The following is a 22,086-nucleotide window of genomic DNA, read 5'->3' on the forward strand; positions in this document are numbered from 1 at the left end:
CTGCATTGTTAGCACGTATAGCATATCCATAGAATAAACGTAGTAACATTGCAATTAACTCAGATATTAATCACAAATTAGACTTATAAGCAATTCACAAGCAATTATATTTTGCTTCAGATTTCATAATACTCATCTTTGCAAGAATGTGTCTCGTTATTGTTGCTTCTTTTATGCCTTTGCGGGATCTTTCCTTCAACTTGCTTTCACAAGCATATTTCTTTTTCATTTTATTTTAGCCTTTGTAATCTCATGCCTTAGCATGATCTTTTATTTTTTCTTAGATGTTTTTTTCATCTCACTTTCATTCGCATATTTTTATTCATTTCATTCTTTCTTCATTTTCTTTTGTGTTTCTTAGTTCTCAAGGACGAGGCCACTGATATTTACAATTGAGTGACCTAGCCCGTCGACGAAGTCACATACGTCTATGTACTCTTTGTGAGTAATAGTTCCTCGACCCCGCCTTATCAAATACGAAGTCTTATCGTTCTTCCTACATAAGGTATTATTTTTCCTCTCCAATGTTTTGTAGGCCTTATCATTGCCTCATGGTCTTTATTGTTTTTGGCAACGAGATCGTAGTTCCATGTGCTATTGCGAGTTGTTGTCCTTTGATCTCGCCTTATGGTTGTATTCTTTAGTATTATTACCTCTTCAGGAGTTTATGCGAGAATGCTACGTGCCTAAGTACTCCTGTGAGCAAAAGCCCCATGACATTGTCGTATAGGCGACAAGATCGCAGTTCTATGTGTTCTCTCGATTCATTGTCCTTTGATCTCGCCTTATCTTTGTATTCTTTTAGTATTATTACCTCTTCAGGAGTTCGTGCGACAATACAACATGTCTATATACTCCCGCGAGTAGAAGTTCCATGATATTGCCGTCTTTGACACAATTCAGCTGCCTAGTGGAGGGTGCAGTCCCTTTATATTCCCCCAGACTGCCCCTTCGAGGAAGATAACCCCTACCTGATACAGTTGAGCTCCTCCGGTATGGTTCTGACGACAATCATTGTTATCGTGATCTTTTATCCCTTGGCCAATGAAGCTTTCGGTTACGAAATCACACCAAGTGAGGTTTTTTGGGTACGGGATGTATCACTGCCAGGACTATATATGTCTAAATGAAACAGGTCTGGTCTTCTTTGTTGTCTAATCCTTACGGTGTTTTTTGCAGTTATTCTTTGAGCATCTCTTGAATAAGCTTTCTTAAAAAGGTTGGACCAAAATGTTGGGCTTAATAACTATATGCCAAACAGAGTTCTCTGTTTTGTCAGAACAGGGCAGGAAGACAAAATTTAAATCTCACGAAAAAGGATTAAACAGGCGGCTGCTTATACAAAATTCACCAAACCATAATTCAGAATTTTACAAAATAACCAAAAATGAAGTTTAATAAGAATTTAAAAGAGCATTTTGAAGGGGAAGAACCAGCAGAAGGCATTGTCATCTGAGACGAATTCGCATTGGAACAACTACTGCAAGTACACTGGCTACCATTTGTCTGCGAATTTCTGCAACCACCATAAGACGATGTTGAAGTGAGATCAAACATATGAATCGGTGGTGCATAATACACCGGAGTAGGCAACTTCGATGGAAGAATTGGCAACGGAGATTCAAAATTAAGAACATTGATCACTTGCCTAATAGAAGGTCTGGATTTATGGTCAGGATGAGCACACCATAACCCCGGGACCATCAAATTCTCCATCTGTTTCTCATCAAACTCCATATTCAATCTATGGTCGGCAACTTCAATGATCTTCCCACTTCCGTAGAGTTCCCAGACCCACTCTACTAAGACACCCCTGATTCCTTCAACCGGTTTCCTCCGACAAGCAATCTCAAGCGCTACAATTCCGAAGCTATAAACATCAGATTCCTTACTTGATTTACCCGTAGCAATACATTCAGGTGCTAAGTAACCCATGGTTCCGGCAAAAACTGTTGTTTGAGAACCTAGATCATGATCAACAAGCCTCGCTAAACCGAAATCGCCAAGTTTTGCATTAAAATTTGAATCCAACATTACATTACTTGATTTGATATCTCGGTGTACTACACATTGTTCCCATTCTTCATGTAAATATAACAACGCAGAAGCTAAACCAAGAGAAATTTTGTACCTGACCTCCCAAGTGAGAGCATTTTCTCCTTGAAATAAATGTTTACCGAGACTTCTGTTTGGCATGAACTCGTAAACAAGAAGCAATTCATTTCTTTTGTGGCACCAACCTATGAGCTGAACCAGATTTTTGTGTCTTAGCTGACTAATAATCTTCACTTCTGATTGGTATTCTTTTTTCCCTTGTTGTGGTCCTTTTGAAACCCTCTTAACAGCAATATTTAGGCCTAGATCACTCAATAAACCTTTGTACACTCCGCCGAATCCTCCCTGTCCAAGTTTTCCTCCCTCATCAAAATTATTCGTTGCAAGAACCAGTTCGCTATATGAGAATTTCTTCGGTCCGGTTCCTTTCTCAAATGCATCATCCATTGACATATCAGAATCTTCTGCCTCATCCTCAAAGTTCCTTGGCCCGCGCCTCTTCTTAAACCATATAAACAAAGCAAAACCAACCCCACATCCTAAAACACCCAGGCCAACACCAAGGCCAACCGCCAATCCAGTTTTATTACCTTTTCCTATACTATCAGTTTGTCCTTCATCAGTTGTATTATGTTTTCTTGCGTCGATTAATTCTAAAGTAGAATTGAATTGCCAGGAAAGGACTTTATGAGTTTCAATACCCCATCCGGTGGCCGCTGAAAATCCAACACGAATTTGCTCCGGTAGAATCTTGCTTAGATCAACAATATAAAACAAAGTGGAATCCCCATTGAAAACAGGATTTTCATCATAAGTTAGAAAAACACTCAAGTTTTTCGTAGTAGAGTTATAACTTACCCAAGCATTAGATTTTCTACCATCCCTTATACTACCAATAGCAAATGACTTTGTAGCCACAGATACTATCGAGTTAACGTCGATACCAACATGATCAGAGATATGATCAAACGAATTTTTATAATTGTCTAACTCAACCGCAACAATTTGATTCGTCGTCAAGTTCTTTTGAGACACGTTAGCATTCAATAGGCCAAGAGATCCCCCGTGAGAATTTGGAGGAAGATCAGACTCAAATGGTGCAAGAAAAAAAGCCATACCATCACCATAAGAAGTCTCATTCAGTCCTTTTATGATGAATGAGAAGTGTGTAACAAAATCTGTGATCCTTCCAGTGGTTTCATCCCAAAGTTGTATTGGTTGTGAGTATGTTGCACGGCCAACACTATCTCTGTTGGTATCATCGGCAGAGTTCTTGGTGAGGTCAATAAGGTTGTCGTTCCTGGTTGAATCGTTTTCATAATGTATTCCACGTTCGTTTGGATGGAAATTCGGGAAGTTAAATGAGATGGAATTAGTAGTACTAGAAAAATCAATATCAATGTGATGATTGAAAGAAGAAGAAGATTGAAGAGTGAAGATGAGAATTTGTTGATGATTTGCAGGAGATGCCCATTATTGGTTATGAATGAACTGTTCTTGATTGGATTGTTTATTAAAAAATAAATAAAAGTATGAAAGAGATTTATAAAATGCATGAACACTGAAGAGGGAAGATTAAGGTTTTCAATCTTTTGATTGTTTCTTTCATTTCACAAACGTGTGTTTGGTTTGGAATGAAAAATATAAGGTAAAAGACATCGTCTTGTTGAAATGACTTGGTCATGATCAACAACAAATTGGTCAAATATGGGTTAATTATAATTTGTGGTCAATGATTTTACTTTTTTGGCCATGAGAGGCTGATTTATTTTGGTAAAAGATTTAATTAGGTATAAGGTGATGGGTCTGTATCAAAAAAATTTCTTTGTAAATAGAAATTTTAATTTAATATATTATAGCTAATCAAATAAATAAAAATAATCTAGAAAAAAAGTTTTATTAATTGGGTATACATGAGTTTAAGTGGACCTAGAAAACAAGGATAGAGAGTATCAAATATGTGTAAAATTACAAAGTCATCCTTGCCAAATTAATTAAAACTGACCCATTCCATCTCATATTATCAGCTTCATTTTCATGAACTCATTCTTCCTCTATCATACAGATCTATTAATCCCCATTTTCATCATTTAGAATAACTGAAAACTCGTCGATTAATTATTCGTAATCGTGGATTCGAAATTTATTAATCTTCAAATATGCATAAGCGTAGGTAACAAATTTCTAGAAAATCTAATTATCATGATCCTGGAATTGGAAAAAATATGAAACAATACAATTGAATAAAATTCAATAAATGAAGACAAAATATCTGAAAGTGAAAAAACCGAAGAAATAATGAGATTGGGAAAGTAAATGATTACATAAACTCAAGCCAATAATTTATTTTGTTGTTTGGATGTCAAATTAGGTCAAAAAATCAAAATTCTGGAATTGCAATTATGTAATCATGAAGGTATGTCTTCGTCTACCTTAGCGACGTTTTATGTTTAATTTTAGTCGTTATCTTCCTAAGTTGAACATCGTGACGACTTTTCATCTCTGAAAATAACATTTATAGATCATCGCAATACTAATCTTGACGACTAATTATGTGATATTATGGGTTTCCAAGATTTGAAAATCCTAAACATGCTGGCTAATAACCTTCCGAAGTGGTTTCTCCTGTGTACAATTTAGTTATCAGTCATCACCTTATTGAAATAGTATCGTGATGATTAAATGTTGGTCGTCACTTTGTAGATTATCGACCATGACGACTAATAACTAGCAAAAACCAAGTTTTCCTGTGTACAATTTAATTATTATCGTTATGGTTTAATTTGTAAAACTAAGTTGACGACTGAGCTTTGGTCGTTATCTTGTAGAGTTTCGGACCTTGACGACCAATAACTTACCAAAACCAACCTTTTCTGTGTAGAGTTTTATCATTAGTCGTTATGATTGGTTTCTCTTAAATATAGCCCATGATTTTATTAACTATATCCCATAAAAAATAAGTAATTCATCTAACCAAATGTTTCCTTATAGTTTTTCAACATAACTCATAACATTACATACAAATTTTATACATAGCCCACAATAATTGAATACATCGCCGAATCCCTATATCAAGAAAAAAAAATGTTAATCATATGATTTTCAAAATTAATTTTATGTAAGATAAATGATGATTTTTATGAATATTAACTTAATCTGATCATGATTGAGAAAAAAAGAACACCATCTTAAGAATCTTTTATAGAACAATAATGCTTATGAAGTTTTAGAAATTGGATTTCAATAAAAAAACAAAACTTTATGTAATTTCAGATTTTGATTTATGTTATGGTGGAGAACTTTTAAGGAATAATTAGAATACATAACCACAATCAACTGTAGTTATGATTTAGGAAAACTAACGTCATCTTAGAGAAAGTTAAAAGTTTAGGTTTAGTCAGTTTTAGGAGAAAAGTATAAAAAATTAAGGTTTATTATAATAGGGCAATTGTAATAACACTGAGAGAAAAAATTAGAGATAAATTTGAGTATAGTTTAGTTTGGGTTTAAGAAAATAAATTAGGGTCTATATATTAATTTTGAGGAAGAAGTAGATTGTTAGTAAAACTATTAAGACTTGTTTGATAAATTAGATTTTTGGTTCTAACTTAAATTTTCTGGACTATGTTAATAAAAATGTGGACTATATTTAAGAGAAGTCTTACGATTTTGTAAAACTAAATTGACGATTAAAAATTGGTCTGTCACTTTGTAGAATTTTCTACCTTGGCAACTAAACTAAGTCCACATGATACTTAGTCGTCGTTATATCTTTAATACCAATATACCATGTTTGAGCTAGTTTAGCTGGAATCCGCCGAAGATTATTTAAATAAATATTTCGTTAGAAAATTCACGGCTGTTATAGGGATTATCAAATTTCATAAAGATACCAACCAATCGTAAAGGATAAGGTTGCAATTTTTGTTTTATAGGGACTTGATAATACCCGTAAAATTTGGTAACTTCTTGTAGGCTGTAACAGTTTTGTTTGGAATGGTTAATCATTTTTCATTTTTGATAAGTGAAAAAATATTGGTCTCATGAAATTGAATTAATATTATACGTTTTCCTTAGTCTTTTATTTAACTATTGATAATCTCTTTTAAGTGTAAATCCATCTAAACTTTGCGTATCTCTAACTCCAGCATAATTTATATTTTTATTCAAGTCATATTACATATAGAAATTGGGTTAATTGGCCAAATATTCTTAAAACATACTCCCTCCGTCCACTTTTAAAAGTCCGCTTTGACTTTTTCAAGATATTAAGGAAATCATATAAAATGTCCTGACTAGCCTTTGATTAGCCTAGTTTATTACCAAAATTGAAATTATTAGATTAATATTGATGAAAAGGAAATGTAGGAATAAATAGAATTATTAGGAATTTTTTAACCACCCATAAATGCCTTAATTTAAAAAAGGAATGTCAATTAATATGAAAAAATATTGAATGAATTTTTTCATTATATATGGTGATGATATTTATGACTTTGAATTAAGTTTATATTAAAAATGATTTTACAATTATTAAAAAGAAAGGGTATATTTGATAGTTTAAGGGAAAAGTATGTTTATAAACAGAGCGGACAGATAAAAACGGACAGACCAAAGTAGAAATTAGGACAGATAAAAATGGACAGAGGGAGTAGTTTAAATGGATGAGTAAAAATTATTATGGGTGAAATTGACACAAAAAAAATAGCAAGAATGAAACTGAATTCATCCTGACTTAAACTTAAAAAATAGTGTGGATGAAACTAGATGCATCCTGATGTAAATTAATAATAAGAATAAGTAACTGAAAATGGGTACGATGAAATTGTTTACATCCTCGCTATTTTTATATTTTGTCCATTTAAACAGTATCAAATTTTACATGTCTTTTTCATCCAGAAATTGTTGATTTTGGTCTTTTTAACCAATTTTGTATATTACATAATCGTATTGACTTAAAAAAGCATAGTATAGTCTGTTTATAAATAACTACAGACTACTTGCAGGCTAAAAATAAAGCGAAATCCGTACATTAAATTTTACTAATTGGCTGCTAATTGCTATAAAAACCTAACTATCGCCCCGTTAGTGTATCCGTTAGATCATCTGATGACTGAAAATTAGTTACAGATGGTGTTGCTAAAGGATATACCGGAGCTGGTAACTCAAGTGGAAGTTTAGGCAGTGGAGATTCAAATTTAAGAACATTAATCACTTGAGTAGCCGACGGCCTTGACTTGGAGTCAGGATGAGCACACCATAGTCCTAAAACCATCAACCCTTTGATTTGTCGTTCGTCAAAATTCTTATTTAATTTCTCATCGGCTGCTTCGAGAATCCGGCCAATTCCATACAGTTCCCAAACCCACTCTACTAATAAGAATCCTAAAGATACATCGACTGCCTTCTTCCCACATGCAATCTCTAGTGCAACAATTCCAAAACTATAAACATCGAATTCCTTACTTGACTTACGCGTAATAACATATTCAGGTGCCAAGTAACCCTGGGTGCCGGCTAAGACTGTTGTCTGAGAACCTGAATCATGATCTACAAGCCTTGCTAAACCGAAATCCCCAAGTTTAGCATTAAAATTTGTATCCAACATTATATTACTCGATTTAATATCTCTATGAATCACACATTGTTCACATTCTTCATGCAGATATAATAATGCACTAGCTAACCCAAGAGCTATTATGTACCTGACTTCCCAAGTAAGAATAAGTTCCCCTCTAAAGAGGTGATTATCAAGGCTCCGGTTTGGCATGAATTCATAAACAAGAAGAAGGTATCTCGTTCATGACACCATCCGAGTTGAACCAAATTTCTATGCCTTAAATTACTAATAATCCTTAATTCTGGTTGGTATTCTTTTATCCCTTGTTTTGATCCTTTGGAAACCCTCTTAACTGCGATGTTCAAGTTCATATCGCTCAAGAATCCTTTGTAAACACCTCCAAAGCCTCCTTCTCCAAGTTTTCCTCCCTCGTCGAAGTTATTGGTTGCATATTCTAGTTCGCGATACGAGAACCTCTTTGGTCCCGTTCCTTTCTCAAATTCACTGTTTACGTCTGAATTTGCTGTCTCGGCATCATTCTTCCTTGATGACCTTCCTCTGTTCTTTAACCAAAGAAACAAACCAAAACCGAGAACGCAACCAACAGCAAGAAAACCTACTAAAAGACCCACCAACAAACCAACTTTACTATCTTTTTTTCCTTTAGGAATTTCTGCTACTTTGTTTACCTGCTGTAGAGTGGAATTGAATTGCCAGGAAAGGAGTTTATGAGTTTCTACCGATCCTCAAATTGCAGCCGAAAACCCAACCATAATCTTCTCCGGCAGTACCTTGCTTAGATCAACAATATAGTATAAAATCGACTTCCCGTTGAAAACAGGATTATCATCATAAGTTAGATAAACATTTAGGTTGTTTGTAGCGGAGTTATAAGTGAAGAAACTAAGAGAAAAGAGAATTATAATAGAGTTTTGTATATTGCTATGTATATTTCAATTACAGACTGTATACATATACTACCTCCGTTTTATGAAAACTCATACTTTCATTTTTTTTATTTTTACCTAAAAATTGAAAAAGTGAAAGTATCACTTTTTCTAAAATGGAGGAGTATATATTTACATATGGGAAGAACTATCCGATAATAAGAAAGATAAGTTTGGTAAGCTAGAAATCAGGAGGGAAATTCTACTAACGGTAAACTAATATATGGAAACTGGTGTGTAAATATTCATTGAGCCCAACTTGCCTAGTATCTCTTTAAACTTGGCAGCGGAAAGTCCCTTTGTGAATATTTCAGCTAACCGAAGAGCACTTGGTACAAAAGTGGTACAAATAACATTTTTTTTAAGTTTTCTCGAACAAAATGACAGCCGACTTCAATATGCTTCGTTATCGCATGAAAGACGGGATTTGAAGCGATATGCATAGCAGCTTGGTTGTCACAAAACATTTTTGTTGGATGATGCGAAGCGAAACCCAAATCTCGTAGTAGGGCTCGAAGCCAAATAATTTCACATGTCGTTGACGCCATAGCTCGGTATTCAGATCTTGCACTGGAACGGGCAACAACATTTTGTTTCTTGCTCCTCCATGTTACCAAATTTCCGCCAACAAACGTACAATATCCAATAGTGGACTTTCGATCAACCGGAAATCCAGCCCAATCTCCATCTGTGTAAGCGGAAATATGTGTCAAACTATGACCAGAGATGGAACTATATTCATTTTTGCGCATCCATACACCTCTTCCTGGGGAGCCTTTCAAGTATTGTAAAATTCTATTGACTGCATTCATATGATTTACTCTCGGTGCATGCATAAACCTACTGACAAGACTAACAACATAAGAAATATCGAATCTGGTAATTGTAAGATATATAAGTTTACCTACTAACCTCAGAAATTGTCCTCTATCAGTAAGTAACTCACCTTCCTCGTCAAGCTTTGCTCGACTGTCAATAGGTGTATTTGATGGTTTTACACCCAAATTTCCAGTCTCTTTTAGTAAATCCAATGCATACTTTCGTTGATTTAGAAAAATACCTTTACTTGAGTAGGAAATTTCTATACCAAGAAAGTACTTCAAAGTTCCTAAATCCTTAATGGCAAACTTATTATGCAACAGAGCTTTTAGTTTTGCAATACCAGCATGATCGTCACCGGTTATCACAATGTCGTCTACATAAACTAGAACAATAGTAAGACCATACTACCTCTTTTAACAAATAATGTCGGATCGGAAGAACTTTGTTGAAGGCCATTTAATTCAAGGACGGAACTAAGCTTAGCATACCAAGCTCTTGGTGATTGCTTTATCCCGTATATCGCTTTCTTTAGTTTACACACGACTCCTACTTTTCCTTCTTCCGGATGCCCAGACGGAACACTCATATAAACTTCTTCTTCGAGATCCCCATGTAAAAATGCATTTTTTACATCCATTTGGTAAAGTTTCCAGTCTTGATTTACTGCCAAAGAAATCAGAACTCTAAATGTGTTCATTTTTGCAACCGGAGCAAATGTTTCCTTATAGTCTTCTCCATACGTTTGTGTAAATCCTCTAGCAACAAGCCTTGACTTATGCTCCTCAATGGTCCCATCACTATTGTACTTTATTTTATATACCCAGCGGCAACCAACAACTTTTCCGGGCGGTAGTCGAAAAATATCCCAAGTTCCATTCTCATCATGAGCAATTCGACTTTCATCGATTTATTCCACACGGAAATTGCATTTGCCTCCTTGAAATTCCTTGGCTCATCCTCCCTGGACAAGTCAGTGAGAAAAGTTAAATAAGATTGGGAGACATTATTATATGTTAAGGCATCTTCAATAGGATATGTAGTTGTGGCATGATATGTATAAAAATCCTTGAATTTTTCCGGAGCTTTAGTTTCTCTTGTGGATTTTCTTGGATTTTGCTCCCTAACTTGAGTGGCTGTAGTAGTCTCCACATATGTTGGTGTTAAAGTTCCAACAGAAGTTGGTGACGTTGTTTCTGTATCTTCAATAGTGGCACCAGGTGATATGGATGGAATGGGGCATCGGTTAACTGATGCCAGTGGAGGTTGAACTTCATTATTTGCTGGTGATGTAGCCTGATCAGTAGTAGGGACGTCTGCACATGTGGACGGAGCTGGTACTTCATGTTCAGTACTCATTGCTTCTCCAGGTTCAGTACTTGTAGTTCCTCCATCCGCAACAGGGAAAATTGTCTCTGAATTTACCGTTGGCATAGTTGTCTTTGCAGCTATCGACTCTGTAGTCGTCATTGGTAGAGGTGCTACTAAATCCCACGAAGACTCCCCCTCAGATCGATTCCCGTGATTATCTTTAAGTTGAAAATAAGGACAAGACTCATCAAACCGAACGTCTCTGGAGATAAATATTTTCCGAGCCGCCACATTGTAGCATACATATCCCTTCTTGGTTGAGGAATATCCAAAAAAAATATGCACTTCACAGAACGCACATCTAATTTATCTGTTTGAGTTGCCTGCAAATGAACATAACAAATACATCCAAACACCCGCAAATGTGACAAGTCAATTTTGCGGTTTTTTAAAACTTCTAATGGAGACTTAAAATCAAGAACTCTTGTAGGGAGTCGACTAATTAAATATGTAGCAGCTAAAACACCATGGGACCAATATTTCTTCGGAACATTCATTTGAAGCATTATAGCTCGAGTTGTTTCTAAGATATGCCGATTTTTTTTTCGGCAAGTCGGTTTTGTTGAGGTGTTCTTACACAACTTGTTTGATGTATAATGCCATGGTCACTAAGATATTTCGGCAAGAGGCCTTTGTAATATTCAGTTCCATTGTCAGTTCTAAAAATTTTAACCACTACGCCAAATTGGTTAGTTAACATGTTATGAAAAACTTGGAAAGTAGAAAAAACATCAGCTTTTGATTTTAATATATATCCAAGTACTACGAGAATAGTCATCAATAAATATAACGAAATACTTATAACCATCATATGATTCACTAGGTGAAGACCATAAATCAGAATGAATAAGTTCAAAAGACTTAGCCGACACGGAAAAAGAATTATTAAATGACAATCTAGTTTGCTTAGAAAATTGGCATACATCGCATACACCGGTCTTAATAGAGTTAGAAGGAAAAAGGTGTGCTAAAACACGATCTGATGGATGCCAAGATGCTTGTTTTTATTGGGGGTTCATATTTGAAGTGTCAACTTGAAGAATGTTATGCTTGTCATAATCTTACACAAATTTTTCTTGAGAAATGCGACGTTTTTTAGTCTCTCTGTTTTGAAATTTTTTATCAGCCGCTCTTTGCTTCTCGACGGTCTTCTGATGTTCCATAAACTCCGCCATGTTAAATCCATTGGAGATTCCCCATTCTTGACGTAATTTTCTAGTTGGTCTTGATCCGTTTCTTCCTATAAGTGTTTTATTAGGATCATCATTATTGTGAAATAAGTTGACACTTGGGTGTCTTGAGGTATCTGGTGATGAATCTGATGAACCTGGTGAAAAATGGTGAAGAATTTGGTGTTGACGGAGAAGAATTGTATGGTGACTTTTCAGGTACTTGTTGATTAGATGCTAACACTTCTGGATTATATTTGTTCAACACCTTTAAAATATGATAACAACTTTTGAAAGAGAAAATTTTGTCATTTTCTCGCTGTTATTCTGTATAAAACCTGTCTTTCAACATCACCATATACAAGACCATTCTCCCGGGCTCTCTTGGCTTGCATAATTGCAATAACATATGAGGAGACTTCCTTATTGATTACAATGAAGCGTTCCAACGACCCATTTGCACATGGACTACTGATGCTCATGGTTTGTACTTCATATTTATGAAATATATTATCCCACATGGTATTACCATGTTATTGTGCACCATCAATACAACTTTGGATAAAATAAACATAATTACGAAAAAATGCATTCATTTTCTGTGATGTTGTATTTTGCACCCCGGACTTTGATCTTTTTACCTTTTCTTTGACTTTGAGATTGTAAATCCATATTACAAGAAATTAAGAAGTGTAGAGAAGGTGTAATTGTTTTAGATTTGAAAAAGATTGCAGAGATTAAGAAATTTTAGAGAGATTTAGAAATTCTGGCGTGAGTTTGAAATTTAGTATTTATAGAACAGGGAAATTGTAGCCGTTGGACGAGTCACCGTTGAGCGATGATATTTCCGACGAGCGATATTATGACTATCGCTGGTGCTGGAATAACTACCGAGCCATTCAAGTATTTCTTTAATTATTGGAAGCTGGGGTTTATCCTACCAACTACACTTTGGGTGCTGTCATAAATGTTCGTCGTTGTTCTCGATCAAATTCGGTAGAAAAGTATGTTTCGTTGCGAAAATTGTACATCCGGAAAATGTGGCTAACCAAATAGCCCCAAAACTACCACGATCCAAATGGTAATCCCACCAAACTTTCTGACCCAATGAGTACCGCCTTCAAAATCCAAGCGCACCAGTGCCAGAATCAACAAATAGCGCGGTGTGTAGCACGGTGTAGCATTTTAGCTATGCTTTAACAGCCTTTTATTCCATTTTAATAGTTGTGCCATAATTAATTGGGTTAATGAATGTCCAATTAGCCAAACGTCAGAGCAATGCAAAATTTATCGGTTGCAGTGCCAGAAATTGGATCTGTAAACCAACTTTTACTATTTATTGAAACTTGATAATTAATTGGTCACATGCTTAGATCGACGCAAATCTCGTGGCTTTCAGTGCCAGGGATTGGGACTATAAAGCACCGTTACTATTTTTTTTTGATCGGAAAAGAGAAAATATAATAGAAATGAAGAATGTACAAAAGTCTATCCAAGTAGACTAAAAGAAAAGGAGTAACAGACTAGGCGAAACACAAAAAAAAAAAAAAAAACTAGTTACAAGAATAAATTTTTCCAAAGACTAGTAAAGCACCGTTACTACAAAACACAATTCATAACTAAAATTAATAAAATGTCAGAAATAAAGTTAAACAAACAAAGATGCAATCTTACTATTTGCTGTCACAAAGATTTGTTTGTCTAATGATCGATTAATAAACTTGTCTCATTCCGATCAGTGTTTATTGACAACACCATTTTGTGTTTCGCGACTTTTCGGGTTAATTTTGTGTGACAAGAAATAATTGTCCAGTTGACAGCTATATTATCTTAGAGCTTAACTATATTTCAGTGTATTTTCTTGTGTTTGTGTTGAGGTTGAACTTCGAAGATGAAAAACAACCTCAAATATTAGAGCTGAAATATTCCTGGTCATTACTTACGGAAATGCTAGGTTCACGAGTCCCATTCCGGACGAAAAATCTTGCCTCAAACAATGCATGGCTGTAGTTTCACTCATTCATTATTCCCATGTTAAGTACACTTTCCAAAACAGTTGAGCGACTTCGAAATTGACTAATTGACTAAATCCCGTGTTATTGGATAGTAATTTCCGTTCCATTTTAGATGAGTGTTTAAGATTATTTTTTTGTTCCACATTATATTTTTCATATTTTTTCCACAAAACTACTATCAACACCCTCATATTTTTTCTTGGAACCATAAGCTTATTTTTAAACACATAAATAAGAATTAATGTTTGAAGGACATAAGTAGAATTTTTTACATCTCTCATTTCTTAATCTGCTTGAAAACTTCAAAAACATCGAGTATTAATTTTGGATGACGATATTAATGGTCAGTGTTCACTGTTAATGCACCAAGTTTGAATTAATTTTAGGCGAGTAATTCAGATAACAAATGCACCTTTCACTTCATTTATTCATGGCCAATACAAATAAAACAACCAATTATGAAAAAAGAGACCTACATGCTTAAAGAGACAAACTAAAGTACTAAGATAACTGGATAATACATCGTCACAGTGCTTCAGCTATATATATATATATATATATATATATGCTCTTTCTGGATGATAGTATCACTGAAATATTATTAATCATTCTACTGCTGGAAGTAATGATGAACCAAGAACAGAAGTTGATGATTGCAGGGTGATACTTTTGCAGCAACACTTGCACGATAGTACAGAAGGAGCACACCCCATTCTTCTCAGTGAACCTCCGATTTCTGAACATTTACGTACACAATAATCACGTGTACAAAGGGAGCAGTCCTCTATGGGTGTCGGTAGAAAATCCTCTCCTGCTCTGCAGATATTTACTGGAGTTGTTGGCGGAGGTGGAGATGGAGGTGGCTGTGGGGGTGAGGGTGGAGGTGGTGATGGGGATGGAGGTGGTGGTGGTGGCGGAGATGGAGGTGGTGGTGAGGGTGGAGGCGGAGGCGGAGGCGGAGAGGGTATAGCATTACCACAACAACATTGCTCCACCCATTTATACCCATTATTCTTACAACCATTTCTACAGCTTCCAAGACATTGATTTCCTTCATTTAAGCGGCCCTTTTCCTTGCATTTATTCGCACATTGAGGTTGAAGAGCGCAACTTATACCTTCCGCATGTTTAATCTCTAGATATAATTGGTTAGAAGAGCATATTTTATCAATGCTGGATCCAATGTCAATAAAAGGGTCTGGCGTTGAAGTAGCTGGAGGAAGGGGTGGTGATGGTGGTGAGGAGGGTGGTTTCTGACAGCAACATTGACAAGACAACCAACTGGTAACTCTGCATGGGTTTTTGACAACCGAGCTTTTCATACTGGCACAGTGACTTGTACACCAATCATGGCAAAGGTTGCAATCCTTAGTATTTGAGGGATAGGTCCTCTCGATGTATGCATCACCAGGGATACAAATATTTCTGTACCAATCTGGGTCAACAGCTGCTGATGCCATCTCTGCAATATACGTCGTATGTATGAATGCATTAGATAATAACAGAGTACTAAAATATTTGGAGACCTTAAAGCATAGCAAAAAAATAAGAACCAGTTAATGTGCTTATGGAATTAACCTCTATAGTAGACAGAGATGCATAATATGATCACCAGAAGGACATTAGAGCAAGTAAAGCTAGGAGACCTTCTCCTAGTTATCGCCATCTTCATTAATGGCTGTTTTCTAGTTTTTCTTGAAAAAAGCTTTTTATGGTGCTGAATACAGTGTTCCACATTAAACTGTTTATAGACTTCAATTTAGGGGAAATAAGATACGTTACTATCGATTTTAATTATGGAGTTAAAATAATAACTTACTCAAGATTTTGTTTGTTTAGATATCATACACGTGCCTTGAGTTTTTTTATTTTGGGAAAATTTTTAGAACCAAAAATAAATTAAGCTAAAATGTTGTTTTTTATACTAGTACGTGACGAGGTAACATGGGCACTTTGCTTGGTTTCAAGTGTGAAGACACTTCACCAGCCCTCCAACATTGTTTTGCTAGTAGAGTCTTGTTCAGATGATTCAAATGAGGTATAAAAAACTGATAGATTCTTGAGTTTCGTGTACAATAAGAGAGAGAGTCGTACAATAAAAGCTTCTCCCTCGATTGAATATTTCTTTCTCCTTCCTTTTCCAGCCGTTATGAGTGTCCTGTAGTGTTTCAACGGCTCTTTTTCGTCGGTTTTTTCCAATTTCTCTCACCGGAACTTGCCTGATCTCTCATTCCGACTCTTCTATTGTCTTCAATCTAATGAATTTCAAACCTCAAATCACCATCCAGCTTATTTTCTCCTTCTCGCTATGGATCTAACGCAACATCATCATCAACACTGTCTCTGCAACTGCCTAAATTACACTCAGGTAGGAGTGTGCAACGGACGGACGGTTGCGGATTAGGGGTCACCCGCAACCAAACCGTCAAAGTTGCGGATTTGAAAAATCAAATCGTGACCGGCCCAATCACCCGCGGATTTTACATCCGTGGATCCGCGGATTGTACGGGCCGGTTGCGGATTAACCGCGGATTTGTTAGGCCAAGCCCACTAATTTTAGAGCAGAAAATGTTCCATTTCGGCCATGCCCACTAACAGCTCTAGTATAGTCAGTCACTTGTAGCTCCAGCAAACTTTGTCTAATCAGTTTATCTCGGAAATCTAATTATAATTTCTTCACTCGGTGTTCCTTCCAAATGACAAATCTAAGAAGTTACTTTTTCAACTGCGACTAAAGATGAATCATAAGTTTTCAAGAGCAAGAAATATATCTTAAGTTTTTCAATTTGAGTTATGGGCTTACTAGTTTTACTTTACTACCCAACGGTGGGGGTAATCCGCGGTTTTTAAAAGACAACCGCAACCGCAACCGCACCGCGTGCGGATTTGAGAACTCCACCCGTGTCCGACCCATACATCTTGCGGTCTGGGTGAAATCCGCAATTTCAAAGTTAGATAATTGTTTTCATTAAAAGAGGAGTAGTTGTGCGATGTTCTGATGAGATAAAAAACATTGGAGTTTGCCAAGCTGTTGCGTTAGGGTTTCAGAGTTTAAAAGAAGTAAAATGGGAAGAAGAGAGAATTTGTTCGTGTGGTATATGAGTATGCTGACACGGGAGTTTAGAAAAGAAAGTTGATTGCTGGGACGGTTTGTTCTGACTTAGGGTTTGGTTTAGAAGCTGAGCTATCACAAGGAATTTGCTGGAAGAAAAGGAAACTGAGTAACGAGTTTGAGAAGATTTAGAAGCCGAGAAATCAACTGGATATCTTTGCAGAAGGGAAACTTGTCTATTGAGTTTGAAACCGAGAAGAATTGATGCTACTGGTGGTATGAAGGTTTACAAGGTAGAAGGTTGAGTTGCTTGCAAGGTTAAACGCCGGAGAACATAATTTCAAAGTTAAGATAAACGTGTAAGTTGCTGCCCTAGAAATTTATGTTTGGTTGTTTTGTGTGAAGTGTCTCTTTAGAGCAACCACAGTCACGATCAAATTTGGGTACTAAACCCAAATGTGGTCTTAAAGAGTGCCGCAGTGGTGAGGAGTAAACCCAAATTTGGTCGCCAAATTTAGGGTTTGAGACCAAATATGGTCGTCTGTCCAGACTAAAGAAGATATAGTGGGACGGAAGTATTAGGAGCGTATGAAACCAGGCGTAAGTTTAATCACCGTATGCAATCAGGCGAGCATATAAACACCGTATGAGTCAGGCGCATGTATAAACTCCGCCCCTTCAAACGCATCTAATACATCCGCCCAATATCAGGCGTAGTTTTATTGTGCGTCTGGATGAAACGTAACTTTAAGTTACGTATGAGATGGGCGTTGATTATACGTGCGTCTGGATGAAACGCAACTTTAAGTTACGTATGAGATGGGTAGAAGAATAGTGTGCGCCTGATACCAGTTTTAATTTTCGTTGATTATATGCACCCAGTTAACTTCCTCTTTCACCATGGCTGTGGTTGCTCTAAGCAGTTACGCCCCCCATCCATATCAACATCATAAACTACCCGCTTTGAGGAGGAAGCAAGAAACGAATGTGCAGTGCTCAAATCATTTACTTCTCACGGACATTTTTGATTTTTTTCTTTGGCTACCCAGACGCACCTTCTATGTCCGCCTGAGTCATACGCACTTTCTATCTCCGTATGTATCAGACGCACATAACATCTCCGTCCCAGTAGACGCACTTTCCATCGCCGTCCCATGTTAGGCGTGAACTATAGTTGCGCCTCAATCAGGCGCACGTAATACCTCCGTTTCGTTCAGACGCATATTATAAAGACGCTCGGTCAAGAAACGTGAGTATAAGTTCCGTCTCGCACCAAGCGTTCGTATAAGTTACGCTTCACCAAATTTTGGTCGTCCCCCATTGCGCTTGAACACCCAGAATACCAAATTTTTTTGGCTTTTAGTCTGGCTTTTGATATTTGGTCCGTCTCATGACTGTGGTTGCTCTTAGTTAAAAGAGAAGGTCGTATAAAAAAAAGGGAAGAGAAGAAATCTGGGTTATTAAGTGCTAAGGTTATCTCCGGAAAACATGTCAAAGATGGGTTTGTTCGGATTACCAGCAAGTTGAGATAAACAAGGATGGTGACGGTGGTGCTGAATGCTGATACAGAGAAGGTGGGACTGAGATGTTGGTATCTACAGATCATCAGAGTTCAACCATAAACAAATAATGATGAGGGAAAGATGGTTCGAGTAATGCTTACAAAGGGTTTGAGAGAATTTCAAAAGCAACGAGGAGAAGTGATCAGTTTGAGTCCGGGAAATTAAGAATGAAAGTAGAACTGATGTTGTTGTGTTAGCAGTTGATGCTGTGCTTGATTTTGATTAGGTTTGATCTGAATTTTCTCGGGATGTTACCAGGCGGGGCTTACTAGGAGGCTCATGGAGTTTAGTACCGTTGCCTTGGTATAAATAGCTAGCAGTCAAAAGACGTGTGGATTGATGGCTTGAATTATGGTCGTGTTTCGAAAATTTAGAAGGTGAGATTCCAATGAAGGAAACAGTAAGTTAGGGAGAAGCGTGAAAAAAGAAAAGAAAAAAAAAAGGGAAAAACAGTTGGCTGTGCTGCGTTTGGATATTGGAGTTAGAGCGAAGGCAGTTGGACTGATAGATGAGTTAAGTTTGACTGACAAATGGGTTCGTAGAGAACAAGTTTGTTAATGTTGGATGTGAATCTGAATGTGAAAAAGCTTTGGGTGAGTGGCTGTTTTGAAGGGTTAGGTCATGGATTCAAAGTCAAAGAAGAATCAAAGTATTGCAAGACTGTTGATAAGAGGGATTACTACAATTTGATGAAGTTGAATTCGAATTCAGGGACTTCGAATGACAAGGAATGATTGGATGGTTACGTTTGAGCTTAAGGGAGGATGGTAGCATGTTTAAGCTCAAACATGAAGTGAAGTGTGGTTGAAGAGTTTGTGGTAGAAACTTGGAAGACCTGCAAAGTGTGGCAGACTTTGTGATAGTTATTGCTTGTGGCAGAAGCGTAACAAGAGAAAGATTGTGAGAGAATCTTGAATAAAAAAGAAGTGTGGAGGTTTCGCAACAATAGGGTGACTGGAACAAGAGAAGAAGAAACAACAACTAGGTTATGAAGAAAGAGAAGTTAATGACCAGGTGGTGATGAGAGAGTGTTGAGAAAAGACGTCAGAAGGTGTGATCGTGAGAAGTGAAGCAATCCCAGTGTGGGAATTTGGCTAAGAGTTGTGTGAAGCAATCCCAGTGGGGATTTGGCTAGAGTTGTGTGAAGCAATCTCAGTGGGGATTTGGCTAGAGAAGTGAAGAAATTCCAGTGTGGAATTTGAAGAATTGAGTGGAAATCCTGCGAGTGAAGTAAGTAAAAAAGTGTTGAGTTTGAGCTACAATGCTTATTGAAGAAAGTTGAAAGTGATCTACAATGCTCGGTGTTGAGTTAAAGAATTTGGTTTTTTGTTTGGTTAGCAAGTTGTATAGAGCACAATGAGTTTTTTCTAACTTGTTAAGGTTTGTGTTCCGCTGCGATGAAAAAGAATGTGAAGTGAGTGTTTGACGATTGCGATGAAGAAGATTGGTTTGTGATTTGAGTTTGATAATGATGACGAAATTCTAGTACGAGAAAAGAAAAGAACGTTTTAACGTTCATCAATGGAAGAAGAGGAATAGTAAATGAGAAAAGACAAGGACATGTTAACGTCGATCAATGGAAGAAGATGGTTGCGAAATTATCGTTGAATGATATCTTGGTTTAATGGAGGATGTTGGAAGTTAAACCAAGATATGGTCCGAACAGATCAACTGCTGCAGTTGACGCAGTCAAGTGGGATCAACATACGTTGTTGACACACTGTGCGATATTTGGAGGTTGGAGTTAACTAGAAGAGCAAGTTGTGTCGATTACTTAGTTTTACTATATTTAGAGTTTCTTTGTATGTCTAGAAGTGTGCTTTATTTAGAGTTTGTTTTTATTAGGAAAGTACTTTGAGTGATCGTCAAGTTTGTGAGACTATAAGTAGCAGGGGTGGAGCCAGCTCATTGCAAGAGGTTGCACTTGCACCCCCTTCCCAGCTGGCTCCAAAGCCCATTTCAAGCCCAAAATATAAAAAAATTATATCTAAGCCTAGTTTTGCACTTTTGCACCCCTTAAAAAATGTTGTTGCACCCCATAGCAAATTTTTGCATCCCCATCCAACATTTTTTGGCTCCGCCCCTGATAAATAGGCTAGTGAGCCATGAGTTTATGTAACACCAAACTGATTATCAATGTAATCGTTTATTTGCTTTCATTTGTGCTCTCCTCTCGATCTTTTCGGTTGAGAGGGTCGAGTGGGCCATGAGTTTATGCTCTCCTCTCCGTCGAGCAAATTTCTTGCTCGATCCTACATTAACGAAAAAAAAAAAGTAGTTTTCAAAAGATAATCGAATCTGCATGCCGAAGCCCTAAATATATATATATATATACCTTAATAGAGGCATCCCGAAGAGCGCGAGCAGCTGAAATACCAGCGATACCATCACCTTTAACAATGACTGAACTAGTGAACGGTTTTCCCGCAAGTGAAAAACAAGCACCTACAAAACAAAAGAAAGATAGGACTCAAGTCAAATTAATTGTTTGATTGTTGTAAGATTGATATATCCGGGTTATACACTCAGTTTATAAGATAAAGATTTAGAAACACGAGAGAAAGATCGATCGAACTATTTTTAAAAAAAAATCGATCAAACCTTTTTTTAACTGATTACTCTGATTTGGTGACTCCATATTGTTTGGATGATGATGATGATATGGTAGTGGGATTCAGATAGGGTTTTACAAATAATTGAGGTGAATAATGAAGAACAAAAATCAATAACAGACAAGTTAAAAAATGACTTGAATTTGTTGATATACCCGGATTTATGAACAACCTCATGCGGATAGAACATAATTATGTACTACGAGTACGATGATCAATAATATCTGCAGACTCAAATTGATTTTTTGCTCCACTCTGGTTTTAGAAACAAAAAACCTAAAACAAATAGAGATACACAACTCAAAGGCGATAGAATATATTCCTATTAATAAGGATGGCGGGCAGTGACCTGTGGAGATTTTTTCAACATGAAATAGCGTAATTAGTGGCGTATGAATTCTCGGGCTTTATGGTTGATACGCGGAGTATCCAGTCCGATAAATAAGACCCAATAATGATTAATCATTATCTTTTTGTAAACAGTAGAAAACAGTTATCCCCTGCAGCTCAAGATATTAGTACTCAGTCTGGCGTCATCCGTACACCAGATGGTGGTAAGAAGATTGCTGCAGACCCGGATACTACCGAATTACCTGAAAGCGATGATGAATGTTGACGAAGTTGAAATTGCACAAAGAGATGTACCTGCTGCGGTATTTGGGGATTTGGCACGTGAAGATGGAACAGAGTTGTATTACCAGGTGACAAAGACTGAATGGCTGCACTACAATGTTTCATGTGCATCGGAAAGTTGATTACTTGATGATTTGATGTTCGAGCGTTCTGAGGCTTTTAGTTGTACTTGGTGGTTTTGGATTATTAGTATTGGATTGTTGATGTTGCAAATTGAATTCATAATTTCATAGAGTGTCTATTCAGCTGAAGGCCGCTTAGTGATGGGGGCGACGGGGGGTGAGGGTGGAG

The 22,086-nt window shown here is 36.7% G+C and overlaps 1 protein-coding gene and 1 pseudogene across 1 annotated transcript; both read right to left on the bottom strand.

Moving 5' to 3' along the window:
- Positions 1 to 1,362: 1,362 nt before the first annotated feature.
- LOC113286543 (L-type lectin-domain containing receptor kinase IX.1-like) lies at positions 1,363 to 4,074 on the bottom strand. The gene is made up of 2 exons (XM_026535130.1): positions 4,061 to 4,074; positions 1,363 to 3,436 (listed from the first exon to the last, which is right to left on the bottom strand). The coding sequence occupies exons 1-2, from the start codon at positions 4,072 to 4,074 to the stop codon at positions 1,363 to 1,365; spliced, it is 2,088 nt and encodes a 695-aa protein (XP_026390915.1).
- A 3,055-nt stretch (positions 4,075 to 7,129) lies between these two features.
- LOC113286545 lies at positions 7,130 to 10,081 on the bottom strand (annotated as a pseudogene).
- Positions 10,082 to 22,086: the final 12,005 nt, after the last annotated feature.

Source organism: Papaver somniferum, chromosome 6, assembly GCF_003573695.1.
Source record: "Papaver somniferum cultivar HN1 chromosome 6, ASM357369v1, whole genome shotgun sequence".
NCBI classification, from domain to species: Eukaryota; Viridiplantae; Streptophyta; class Magnoliopsida; order Ranunculales; family Papaveraceae; genus Papaver; species Papaver somniferum.